Below are 13,217 nucleotides of genomic sequence, written 5' to 3'. Positions count from 1 at the left end.
TGTTTCTCTTCAGTGCCAGTGCTTGAAATTATCAGATATTAAATTTTTTGAAAATTTGAAGTGTGTAATATGGTGTTTCATTTGTATTTTTCTTACTACTAACGAAATTGCACATCTTTTCGTATATTTATGGGCTATTTATGCTTGCTCTTCTACAAAATTCCTATTAGTTTGACTCAGGTTATCAGCAAGCTTTTTCTGTAAATAGCCAGATTGTAAATATTTTAGGTTTTGTGGGCCATGTGGTTTTTGTTACAACTATTCAACTCTGCTATTGTAGTGTGGAAGCAGCTGTAGATAATACATAAATGAGTGGTTTGGCTATCTTCTAATAAAATTTTATTTATGATAGTAAAATATGAATTTCATATAATTTGCATATGTAACAAAATATTATTCTTCTTTTGATATTTTTCAGTTACCTTAAAGTGTGACAACTAGGCTTACCTAATCCTACCAATTGTAGTTTGCTGACCGCTGGCTTAATTTATCAATTTTAGGGGAAAGGTTATTTTTTTCCTTATTGATTTGTAGGAAATCATTAATATTCTGTACATTATTCTTTGCTTAGTTTATATATGTTTCAAATAGTTACTCTCAGTTTGGTTGTTATCTTCTCATTATGGTGTCTTGATTAACAGGAGTTCTTAATTTTAATTAAGTAGAATTTGTCATTCTTTTCCTTTTGGTTTGAGAAGTTTGTGTCTTCTAAATCATTTCATTCTCTGGGTTCGTAAAGGTATTCCCCACTTGCTGTTTTAAAAGTTATATAATTCTGTCTTTCGCTTTTAGATCTTTCATCCTAATATGATTGAGGCTGGGGTCCAGTTTTGCTTTTTTCACAGTAAATTCCCTCATACCGTTTGTTGAAATAGCTATCCTTTTCTCACTTGTCTATGGTACTATGTCCATTACATCTTAGATGTAGATGTGTGAATAGATTTGTTTCTGGACTTTGTCTTTTGTTCCATTGGTTTACTTATCCTTGAATCAGTAGCAAACATACATATAGTCCTTACTTCACACTGGAGACTGTTCTAAATACTTTGTAAGTATTAGCTTATTGAATCTTCACCAATTTCATTGAGATCGTTTTCCAATTTTGTGGATAAAGAAACTGAAGCATATAAAGGTTAACTTCTTGAGGTCACATAGCTAGTTGGCATTCTAGCTCTTTAGTTTATGCTCTTAACCATTTTATGCTGCCTCCAATAATTCCAAACTGAATTATTGAGCTTAATTTAATTTTTAAGCTCGTATTCCATCTTGTTTCTCTTCTTCAATAATGTCCTGGCTGTTCTTAGACTTTTGTGTTTACATATAAGTTTTAGAATCAATCTTCTTTCAACTTCTATCAAAGAAATACCACTGGTATTTTGACTTTAAAAAACAAAGAGTTATTTCTTAATATCATCAAACATCCAGTGTCTGCTCATATTTCCTTGATTGTCTCATAATTTTTTTCTTTTAGTTTGTTTGACTCAGGATCCAAAGGAGGTCCATACAGTGCATTTGATTAATTTGCCTCTTAAGTCTGTTTTAATCTGTAAGTTTCTCTCTCTCTCCCTTGCCATTTGGTGCCATCCTATGTTTTTTGGTAGAATTTTCCACAGCCTGGCTTTTGCTGATTGTGTTCTTATAATATTTAACATGTTCCTCTGTTCCCTGTATCTCCTGTAAATTGGTAGTTAAATCTTGAGGCATGATGGGATTTAGGCTTTTTGTTTTTTTGAAGAAGATTAGCCCTGAGCTAACATCTGCCGCCAGTCCTCTTCTTTTTGCTGAGGAAGATTGGCCCTGAACTAATATCTATGCCTATTTTCCTCTACTTTATATGTGGGGCACCTGCCACAGCATGGCTTGATGAGCACTGTGTAGGTCCACACCCAAAATCCGAACCAGTGAACCCTGGGCCTCTGAAGCAGAGCATGCAAATTAACTGCATTGCCACCAGGTTAGCTCCTTCTTTTTGTTTTTTGTTGACAAGAATACTTCATAGTTGGTGTTGGGTATTTTCAAAGGATGCACATAGTGTCTAGTTGTCTTTCTTTTTATGATGTAATAGCCATTTCGTTAAGGGCTAAAAATGATAATAATTCTAATTCAAACATTTCTTTGTCATTTATTAAATAGAAGCTTTCACCAGCCTTTATGCTGACATCTCCAATCATTTTAGTTTTTCAAAAGTTTATTCCTGGAGCCGGCCTGGTGGCGCAGTGGTTAAGTTTGCACATTCTGCTTCTCGGCGGCCTGGGGTTTGCTGGTTCGGATCCCAGGTGCAGACGTGGCACTGCTTGGCACGCCATGCTGTGGTAGGCGTCCCACATATAAAGTAGAGGAAGATGGGCACTACGTTAGCTCAGGGCTAGGCTTCCTCAGCAAAAAGAGGAGGATTGGCAGTAATTAGCTTGGGGCTAATCTTCCTCAAAAAATAAACATAAAATAAAAAGTTTATTCCTTAGTAGATTCCATAAATCATAAGGCTCATAATCATAAGAACAGTACTCCCTGAGTGTTTACTTGTTGCATTACATTTCTATTTGAAGGGCAGTTTGTCTGGATTTTGAATCTAAGGATTAGATTGCATTTTCTTTCCTAGATGATTCTTAAACGTGTTACTCTGTGTCTTCTGGCCTAGTGAGTGTTCAATAAAATTGCTGATGACAATTTGCCTCTCTTTTCCCTAGAAGGACTTGATCATTTTGCCTAGATATTCAGAGCTGATTGGAAGCTTTGTGTGGCAGGACTTTTGACAGGTGGATATCACATTAGATGATCAGGCAGTGATACAACGATTTTATGGCCTCGAAAATTGAGAGTATCTATTTTTTTTTTCTTAAGCCAATCAGTTTCCTTTGAGAAAGGTACTATAAGTATAGCCCTGACAGCCGAGATTCTGGGAGCCAGTTGGTTGAAGAATGTGGGGACCTCACCTTTCAATTTACAGATTTTAACTTAAAATACTCATTTTTCGGTATGGTGTTTTATTTGCCTCTTATCTGCACTTGGTGTCTTCTAGGCCATAGCCTCTCTGCTCTAAACCCTGTCTTAAGCAAATTTCTTCTCTTCTGTTAGGATCAAGGGGAGATAGTCACAGGGTCGCTCATGTGACTTGTGGAAGATAGTTCTGTTTTTTATTAACTTAACATTATTTGGGATATTACAGTCAACAAAAGATGCAGAGTCCCTCTCCTCATGGGGGTAAATAATCAATAAATATTCAGTAACAGAAAACAATCAGAGAGTGATAAGTGCTTTGAAAACCAATAAACTAGGGTAATTTGATAGTGATTTGAATGGTATTTTAGGATTATCAGGAAATACCTCTCTGTGGAATCTGTGGAAGGAATATTTGACAGAAATATGGATGTGAGCCCTGTGGAGAGAGCATTCTAGGTAGAGGAAACAGCAGCTAAAAGACCTTGTGGCAGAAAGGTGCTTGGCATATTTGGGAGGTTGTAGGGACTTCAGTAACTCATATAGAATTCTGTCTTTATTTTTTCCTTTTAAAGCCAAGTTTACTATGCATACAGATATAATTTACATACAATAAAGTTTACCCTCTTTAAAGTGCATAGTTCTATGAATTTTTTTTTTTTAAAGATCGGCACCTGAGCTAACATCTGTTGCCAGTCTTTTTTCTTTCCTTCTTCTCTCCAAAGCCCCTCAGTGCATAGTTGTCTGTTCTAGTTGTAGGTCCTTCTGGTTGTGCTGTGTAAGATGCCTCCTCAGCATGGCCTGATGAGTGATACCATGTCCACACCCATGATCTGAACTGGCAAAACCCTGCACCACCAAAGTGGGAGCGTGCGAACTTAACCACTTGGCCACGGAGCCGGCCCATAGTTCTATGAATTTTGACAAACACAGTTATGTAACCTCCAACACCTTTAAGGATATGGATTAGATCTGTCACCTCCCAAAATTTAGTCCTGCCTTTGTAGTTATCCCTTCTCACCACCCCAGCATGTGGGAGTGCCTGCACTTTTTTTCATCCCTATAGTTTTGCTATTTTCAGAATACTATATAAATGGAAAACTACAGTATGTAGCCTTGTGAGTCTGGTACTTTCTTAGCATATGAGATTTTAATTTTTGTCTTTTCTCATTTTTTCTTGCTCAGTCTTGCTAGAGATTTATCAATTTTATTAATCTTTTCAAAGAACCAGCTTTTGATTCAATTGAGTATTATTTTTTGTCAATTCCATTTATTTCTGCTCTTTATTTCCTTCCTTCTTGTTTTGGATTTACTTTGTTCTTCTTTTCCTAGTTTCTTAAGGTGGAAGCTTAGATTATTGATTTGAGATTTTTCTTATTTTCTAATGTAAGCATTTGCTGCTATAAATTTTCCTTTAAGTACTGTTTTAGCTGCAGCTTACAGATTTTGATATGTTGTGTTTTTATTTTCATTTGGTTCAAGATATTTTCTGATTTCTCTTGTGACTTCCTCTTTTATCCATTTATTTAGAAGTATGTGGTTTAACTTCCAAATATTTTGACATTTTTCAGGTATCTTTCTGTTATTGATTTCTAGTTTAAATCCACTGTGCTCAGAGAAGAAACCTTTTCAGTTCTTGTAAACTTGTTGATATTTGTTTCATGGCCCAAAGCATGCATGCTCAGCCTTAGTGAATGTTCCAAGTCTACTTTAAATTAATGTGTATATTTGGCTATTGCTGGGTTGACTGTTTCATAAATGTCAATTAGAGCAAGTAAGTAGGTTGTTAGAGTTGTTCAAATGACTGATTTTGTGTTTTCTGGTTCTGTTGATTACTAAGGAAGGATTGTTGAAGTTTCAACTCTGGAATGGTCTATTTCTCCTTTCAGTTCTCTCAATTTTTGCTTCATATGTTTTGAAGATCTCATATTAGGTGCATACATATACGCCTAATGCTTAACTACAGGGATACATTCTGAGAAATGTGTCATTAGGTCATTTTGTCATTGTGAGAACATCATAGAGTGTACTTGCAAAGCCTGCTACATACCTAGGCTATATGGTACTAATCTTATGGGTCTGTTGTCATTTATATAGTCTGTTGTTGACCAAAATGTTGTTATGTGGCACATGACTGTATAGGATTTTTATGCCTTCTTGGTGAATTGCCCTTTTGTGATTATGTAATGTTCCTCCTTAACCTTGGTAATTGTCCTTAATCTGAGGTCTACTTTGGTAGTAATATAGCTACACCAGATTTCTTTGATTGGTGTTTGCACAGTGTATCTTTTTTTATTCTTTAGCTTTAATCTAATGTCTTTATTTATTTATTTATTTATCTCTTTATTTATTTAATTATTTTTGAGGAAGAATAGCCCTGAGTTAACATCTGCCACCAGTCCTCCTCTTTTTGCTAAGGAAAATTGGCCCTGAGTTAACATCTGTGCCCGTCTTCTTCTGTTTTATATGTGGGATGCCTGCCACAGCATGGCTTGATAGGTGGTGTGTAGGTCCGTGCCCAGAATCCAACCTGGTGAACCATGGGCCACCAAAGCGGAGTGTGCAGGCTTAACCACTATACCACTGGCTGGCCCCAATCTATGTCTTTATTTTTAAAGTGGGTTTCTTGTAGGCAACATATATTTCAAGCTTGCTTTTAAATCCCATCTGACAGTCTCCAACTTTTAATTTGTGTTTAGGCCATTTTAAAAATCTAGTTGTTGATATGGTTGGATTAAAATCTACTCTCTCTCTAATTGTTTTCTATTTTCTAGTTGTTTTGCTCATTCTGTTTGTTGTATTACCTGCCACCACCCCCTCTTTCTTTTTTTACCTGATTTTAAATTATCGTTTATTTTATGGTTTCCCTTTGGTTTACAGTGCATATTTTTAATCACAGTCTACCTTCCAGTAATATTTTACCGCTTCATCTATATCGTGCAACACTATAATGCCAATTCTTGTTTCTTGTCTTTTGTAGTATTATTGTAATATTTTTTATTTTCATGTATGCTGAAAATCCACAATACATACCTACTGATTTTGGTTTAGTCAGTTTTCTTTAGAGCAGTTAATTTTTTTAGAAAAGATATTTTATATTTACCTTCATTTTAGCTATTTTTGAAACTCAGTGTTTCAGGTAGCTTCAAATTTCTGTCTATTTTTATTTCTACCTGAAGAACTTTAACACTTCTTATAATGCAAGTATGCTGATAATGAATTGTATCAGCTGTTGGTGGGGAGGATGGATGGGAGCTGGAACAAAAACCCTTTTGTTTCATCTTCACTTTCTGAGTGATATTTTTGCTACATATAGAATCTGGGTTGATAGGTTTTTCCCCCCTCCTTTCAAACTGTTGAAGATGTGACTCCATTGTTCTTCGTTAAGCATAGTTTTGATGAGAAGTCTGCTATATATCTTTGTTTCTTTGTACATAATTTCTCATCTTTATTTGACATCCTTCAGGGTTTGTATAGAATGTCTAGGTGCGTGTATGTTTTGATATATTTTCCTGTTTGGGGTTTTCTGAGCTACTTGGATCTGCCTTTCATTATTTTTCATTATCTTCTCAAATAGTTCTTCTGCCTCTGTCTCCCTTTCTCCTTCTCCATCTCCTTCCTGTCTTTCTCCCTCTTGAATTCCAAAAATTTTTCTTAGATTCCTGTTAGATATTGTCCCACAACCTTTGATCCTCTGTTCAACTTTTTCCCCATTCTTTTCTCATTATGTTTCCATCTGGATAATTTCTGTTGACCTGTTTTTAAGTTTACTGATTTTTGTCCTTGGCTCTGTTGAATCTGCTGATGAACCCATTAAAGATATTTTTCAGGGCTCGCCACGTGGCCAAGTGGTTAAGTTCGTGCGCTCTGCTTCAGCAGCCCAGGGTTTCGCCGTTTTGGATCCTGGGTGTGGACATGGCACCGTTTATCAGGCCATGCTGAGGTGACGTCCCACGTGCCACAACTAGAAAGACCCACAACTAAAATATACAACTATGTACTGGGGGGACTTTGGAAGAAAAAGCAGAAAAAGGAAAAAAAGAAGAGTGGCAACAGTTGTTAGCTCCCATGCCAGTCTTTAAAAAAAATATGTGATAGTTTTCATCTCTGTTACCATGTTTTTTTATCAGTAATAGTTCCCTTTGACTCTTTTATTTTTCCATTTCTCTGCTGATATTCTTCATCTATTCATGCATATTTGCCATCTTTTCCACTAGAAGCATTCACCATATTAATCACAGTAATTTAAAATTCATTGGCTAAAAGTTCCAACATCTGTGTTATCAGCAAATATGGTTCTGTTGATTGCTTTGTCATTTGTTGGTCGTTTTTTTTCTTGATTTTTGGGCTGTCTCATAATTATTGGCTAAATGTCAGGCATCACATATAGGACAGTAGAGACTCAAGTGTCTGAAAATGGGAATGCCTCTTTTTTGTGCTAGGCTATTAGTGTGGGGGTTGGGTCAATTTAGTGGAAATCTGAGCTCACTCTGAGTTTTCTTGTTTAGTATGATTCCCTTCAATACACCTGTGCTTCAGATTCCTTTAGGTATATCTTGTGCTTAGGGTTGGGGCTTTGTTCTGGAATGCTGCTCCATCCTCTACTTTTGACCTTTCTTCTACTCCCATACCTCAGAAAGTTCTCTGTCCACAGTCTTGGCTCTTTCCTTGATGTTAGAGTCTACTGCTGCTTTTTCTTGGTGCTTGCTACCTTGATGGTATTTTTGGAGGGGAGGCAGGGAGGTTCTTTGGGTAGGCGTGTCAGTTGTCCTAGTCCAGTTTCAGTCCTAGCTGTGCGTAGTCTCTAGGTCTCCGAAATGGGGCATTCTTGGTGATCCTATCCCGCTTTTCCATCGCATCTGACTCATATCTTCAGTAGCTCCTGTGTGGAAATTTTATTCCCTGCCCCAGCAGGAGGTGACATATAATGGTCTGGTCCCAGTAGAGTTTCTTCCCTCAGATGTAGAAGGAGTTTTCTTTTATCTTTGCGCCTGGGCTATAGTACCTTCACCTGTGCCCTGAGGACAAAAGGTTACTGCCTTTCCCCTAGTTTCTTAAGGCTTTTCTTCCGAGAAGAGAATAATCTTGATGGTACTTTGAGCCTTTTCTGCAGTGGAGGCTTCTCCCCTCTTCCAGGGTTGTACCAAGGAAAGCTTTCTCTGATCTTCCACTGCCCCATCTTTCTGATGAGCACCTAGCAGAGAGCTCCTAATGAAGTGCTTCCAATTGAGTGTGAACTCCTCTTGTGTCTGTGGCTCCTAGGGATTCTAGATCTCACATTAGTTCGTAGTCAACTTTTTACCATTTTAGCTAATTCTTCTTACCTAGCTTGTGTGGTATCTGGCATCTCTTTCTCCTGCCCCCTTACCACAAGTGACCTGGTGCTTATGTTCTCTCTTTCAAAGGTACCTTTTTTCCTCAGCTTTCAGGCTGCTTGGTTGGCTTGTGACATCAGATTTCTAATGGTTTTAAGAAAAGTTATGATTTTGTAGTATATCTGGTTTTTTTCTTGTTAAAGTTTAGAATGGTCCTCTCCCCAGCATTCTACCTCCTGGGCAGAACTCTGAGCAGAATTCTTACAGACTTCTTTTCAGTCTCATCTTGCACCCTAGCCTTCACAGGTCCTTTGTATCTTTGATTCCTGAGATTTTCTTTGTTCTGTGGTTGGAATTCATTTGCTTGTTGATGGCTCTTCAGTCCTCTGCCTTGCTTCTAGCATTTAGGAGATTAAGAAAACTGTAAACTAAGTTAGTGCTCTATGCATCTTCCAAAATATTTTTGACATTTCACATCTGCTGTTATCTCCACCATTTTTAACTAGTATTACAGAGCTTGAGCTTATAAACTGCTGTAGGTAGTTCTTGTTCGGCAATTAAGATGACTCATTACAAACTAATACAGAACAGAAAATCTATTTACATACCTCAAATGAAGAGAAGTAGATTACATTATTTATTTATTTATTTTTTTTTGTAAGGAAGATTGGCTCTGAGCTAACAATTGTGCCAATCTTCCTCTATTTATGTGGGACACTACCACAGTGTAGCTTGACAAGTGGTGCTAGGTCTGAACCTGCGAACCATAGGCTGCTGAAGCAGAGCACACGAACTTAACCACTATGCCACCAGGCTGGGCCCGAGACTACATTAACTTTTGACAGTGACCGACATATACATTTATGTGGCAATTTTTAGTACACAAGTATATACACTAAATGAAAATGTATGTTCTGATAATTTTTCTTGTTTTCCCCATTGAAAAGAAAATGTTGGGCCAGACCTGCTAAATTGATTTCCTGGTTCACAAAGTGAGCTGCCACCATCAATTTGAAAGACCTTGCCTTGTAGGTTCTAATAAAGGAGTTAGAATTGTTGCCTTATTTGTACGTGGCTTGGATACTTTGGAGGTTTTCTAAATATGTGTGAATGTTTTATTATCTTTTGCTTTATTTTTATATTGAAGACATATATCTCAAAAATGGGTTTTGAGAATTCCATTTTCTCTCATTCAGGCTGTTTATATCACTGGAAAAGAGGTTTTCAGCTTCAAAATGATTTCTTACATGGATGCAACTGCTGGTTCTGCATACACAGATATGAATGTGGTTGACGTTCAAGTTAACTTAACTGTTGGTTGCATTGAAGTAGTTTTTGTCACAAAATTTCTATATTCCATATTGGTAAGTATGTTAATCAGTTGTTTTATTTATTCTTTCCAATTAGTTGGAAATTGCTGTGCGTCAAACATAGATGAAGAAGAATTCCTTGCTTGACTTTTTCCTGATTTTTCATAATTTTCGGAGTACCATTTATAATGACCAAAATGTATAGTACATTATTTATGTAATATCATTTCCACATAGGAATATTTTAGTGAATTGAAATATATATTTTATAAATATTAAATATATGTACATTATATGTCATATGTAATATATGTTACATATGTTAATTGAATTCTTTATTTTATACATCATTGGTTTGTTTTACCTCACTTCTAGTTCTAATTAAAAGTACTAAAAATATAATTGAAGTTTACTTTGATCCAAGGTAATCATTAAGAAAATTATATTTTCTATTGGATTATAATTCTATGAATATCTGGGGCTTTAAAGGGTTTATATTTAATCCCTATATGACACCACCCTAAGGTGTTCGAGTTCTCTTTCTCCTTTTCATAGTTTTGTTTTTTTTCCTGTATTTTGCTCTTTCTGTTGGCTGATATTTTTTCCTGTGAGTGTCATACCTCTATGACTTCACTATTCATTCTTTTAAAATACTGTCTCCAAGTTTTGGTGTATAAACTAGATAATCAGTTGGTTCTAAATAAATAATGTTGCTGTATTTGTGATCTTTTTAACTGAGGTCAGCATGCAGTTTTTCCTATAGCCATAAAAATTTTTTTTATACATAAAAAAGTAAAGAACAAGTATTCCTGTCTAATTTCTTTTTTTCTGATTTCTTTTTATGTCAAATTATGTCAGTGAGCCATGTAGTCATAGCCTTCTAATCAAAAATTACTAAATATAAATTTTTTTCCTAAACATGAATATTAAGTTTAATTCTTGGTATATTTTATGTCGTTGAAGTATTTTTTCCAGAATTCAGAAATTAGAAAACGTTAGAGTTTTTTTTTTGTCTTACAAACATGAATAAGTTCTCAGTCCATTGAGGTTATATTGGAAAATACAATGCAGTTGTTTAACTGTTAGGGAAAGTGAGACAAGGAAAATAGATATCAGTGAAACACTGCAATATCTACATGTTGATTTGTTCCACGGACTAGATTTTTATTGTTTTACTGTGTTTCTGTATTTGTATCTTTGTGTTTCTCAATTTTTATTGCAGAAAATTAAGATTTAATATAGACAATCCGACTTTGAATAATTAATGCTTGGTTGTACCATGAAAAAATTTTTCTTATGGAGGCAAAGTTATAAACACCAATATACATTTAATAGTCTTATTTATTTTATTTTTTATTTTTTGAGAAAGATTAACCTTGAGCTAACATCTGCTGCCAATCCTCCTTTTTTTTGCTGAGGAAGACTGGCCCTGAGCTAACATCCGTGCCCATCTTCCTCTACTTTATATGTGGGACGCCTACCACAGCATGGTTTGCCAAGCGGTGCCATGTCTGCACCCAGGATCCGAACTGGCGAACCCTGGGCCTCCGAAGCAGAACGTGCGCACTTAACTGCTGCACCACTGGCTAGCCCCAGATAGTCTTATTTATTAATGGTAACCTTAAGAATATAATTCTGTTATCTTTATAGGCTTTTATAGACAATTTTCAAGAAGCTAAACAAGCCTTGACTGAGGCAACTGTTCAGGCAGCAGGAATGGCTGCTACTGGTGTAAAAGAACTGGCACAAAGGAGTTCTAGAATGGCATTGGATGTTAACATCAAAGCCCCAGTTGTGGTCATCCCACAGTCTCCAGTTTCTGAAAATGTTTTTGTTGCTGATTTTGGACTAATTACAATGACGAATACGTTCCATATGATAACAGAGAGTCAGAGCAACCCCCCACCCATTATTGATTTGATAACGATAAAGCTGAGTGAAATGCGACTGTACAGGTAAGCTTTTCACAAGTATATTTGTGTAGAATGCAATCTTTTTCCAGCTTTTTACATTAAAGGTTTTGGTATCTTGAATCTTCTCTTATTACAGTGAGATTTTATTTTATTATAACTATATTTAATTTTGTAATTCTCTCTTCCCCAAGTATTTTTTGGGAATATCAATTATGGTCTCCTAGTTTTTAAAAATTTATAAAGTATTTGAAAAGCACTCCCATTTTAATTAGGAACACAGTAAAATTTATTATTCCAAGGAAGTATATTTGTACTTATTTGGAATCCTTTATAGATTATAAGATTATGGAAGAAATTGGGGAATTTCTAATATAATACATTTATTGACTTTGCAAGTACAACATTACCCAAACTATTCTGTCAGCTTTGTGCTGTGGATCTGATGCTTTAATTAAAAAAAAAACAAACAAACAAACAGTAGAGTACAACCTTATGTAATAATTGGACAGAGGATAGGAATTAGGGAAATAAGTGAATATCCAGATAGTTCCAGAACTTTTTACTGTGTTTCTCTGTTATTTTGAATCACCTGTTCTAGATTTAGTTCCCTATTCCCATTTCCAGCTTGGATATATCTTTGTTTATACCTTTTACTGCCCTATTCTTTCTTCCTGTCCTTTTTCTTTCATCTTCTATTTGTCTCTTTGCCTTTATTTTTGCTACTTCTGCTTCTATTTGGCCTCTGGCTGGTCAGTCTCCCTCCTGCCCTCCTTTCCATAAGTTGAATATTTTTAAAGCCGCTTTATTGAGATATAAATGGCACATAATAAATGGCCTATCTTTAAAGTATACAATTTAAGTTTTGACATGTACAGGCTTGTGACAGTTTGTGTACACTTGTATTATTTTTTCCTTAAATATTTGGTAGAATTCACCAGTGAAGCCATCTGAGCCCTGGAATTTTCTTGTAGGAGATTTTTAAGTATAATTTCTGCTTCTTTAATAAACTTAGGACTATTCAAGTTAACTTTTTTTCTTGAGTATTCATTTTTTCTTTGAAGAAATTTGTCCATTTCATCTAAGTTGTAGAATTTTATGGCATAAAGTTCCTAATATTCCCTTCTTATTGATTAATATGTATTGTGATGTCACCTTCCTCATTTTGGACATTTGTAATTTATGCCTCTTTACTATCTGTCTGGCTAGAGGCTTATCAGTTTTGTTGATCTTAAAGAACTAGCTTTTGGTTTTCTCTCTTTTTGTGTGTGTTTCCCCTTTCATTGGTTTCTACTTTGATATTTATTATTTCTCTCTGCCTACTTTGGGTTTAATTTTGCTCTTTTTCTAAGTTTCTTTAGGTGGTAGCTAAGATTATTGATTTGAACATTTCTTTTCTAATGTAGGCATTTAGTACTAAAATTTTGGCATTCTTGTGTGTAGCACTTTTCTCCGTGGAATTTTACCATGTGAACTCTAGCTGTCTTGGTCTCTTCCTGGACTCTCAGCCCTGTCTTCTCAACTTATTGACTTTGCTGGTCTTCATAGCTTACCCCTCCCTGTGCCATGTCTTGTAAATTATCTCCAAAGGATAGAAGTTGGGACAATCATAGGGCTCACCTTGTTTATTCCCATCTTTCAGGAATCATTGCCTGATGTCCTGTGTCTTGAAAACGATTTTTTAATATCTTTTATGTGTCTTGGGGGGGAGCGGCGCGAGGGGAGATTTAAAAAGAAAAAGCAGG

General features: G+C 35.7%; 1 protein-coding gene across 9 annotated transcripts in view; it reads left to right on the top strand.

The window, feature by feature from the left end:
- VPS13A (vacuolar protein sorting 13 homolog A) overlaps positions 1–13,217 on the top strand; it is a 233,757-nt gene that overhangs the window by 110,674 nt on the left and 109,866 nt on the right. For all 9 annotated transcript variants that reach the window (XR_011531544.1, XR_011531547.1, XR_011531546.1 and 6 more), the window contains 2 exons: positions 9,449–9,616; positions 11,213–11,517. Coding sequence is in view for 5 of the 9 variants with exons in the window: in XM_070590109.1 (XP_070446210.1) it covers positions 9,449–9,616; positions 11,213–11,517 (473 nt within the window). In the remaining 4 variants the exon portion in view is untranslated. The remainder of the gene's footprint in view (positions 1–9,448; positions 9,617–11,212; positions 11,518–13,217) is intronic.

Source organism: Equus przewalskii, chromosome 22 (genome assembly GCF_037783145.1).
Source record: "Equus przewalskii isolate Varuska chromosome 22, EquPr2, whole genome shotgun sequence".
Classification (NCBI taxonomy): Eukaryota; Metazoa; Chordata; class Mammalia; order Perissodactyla; family Equidae; genus Equus; species Equus przewalskii.
This window is presented reverse-complemented; position numbering and strand designations above follow the sequence as displayed.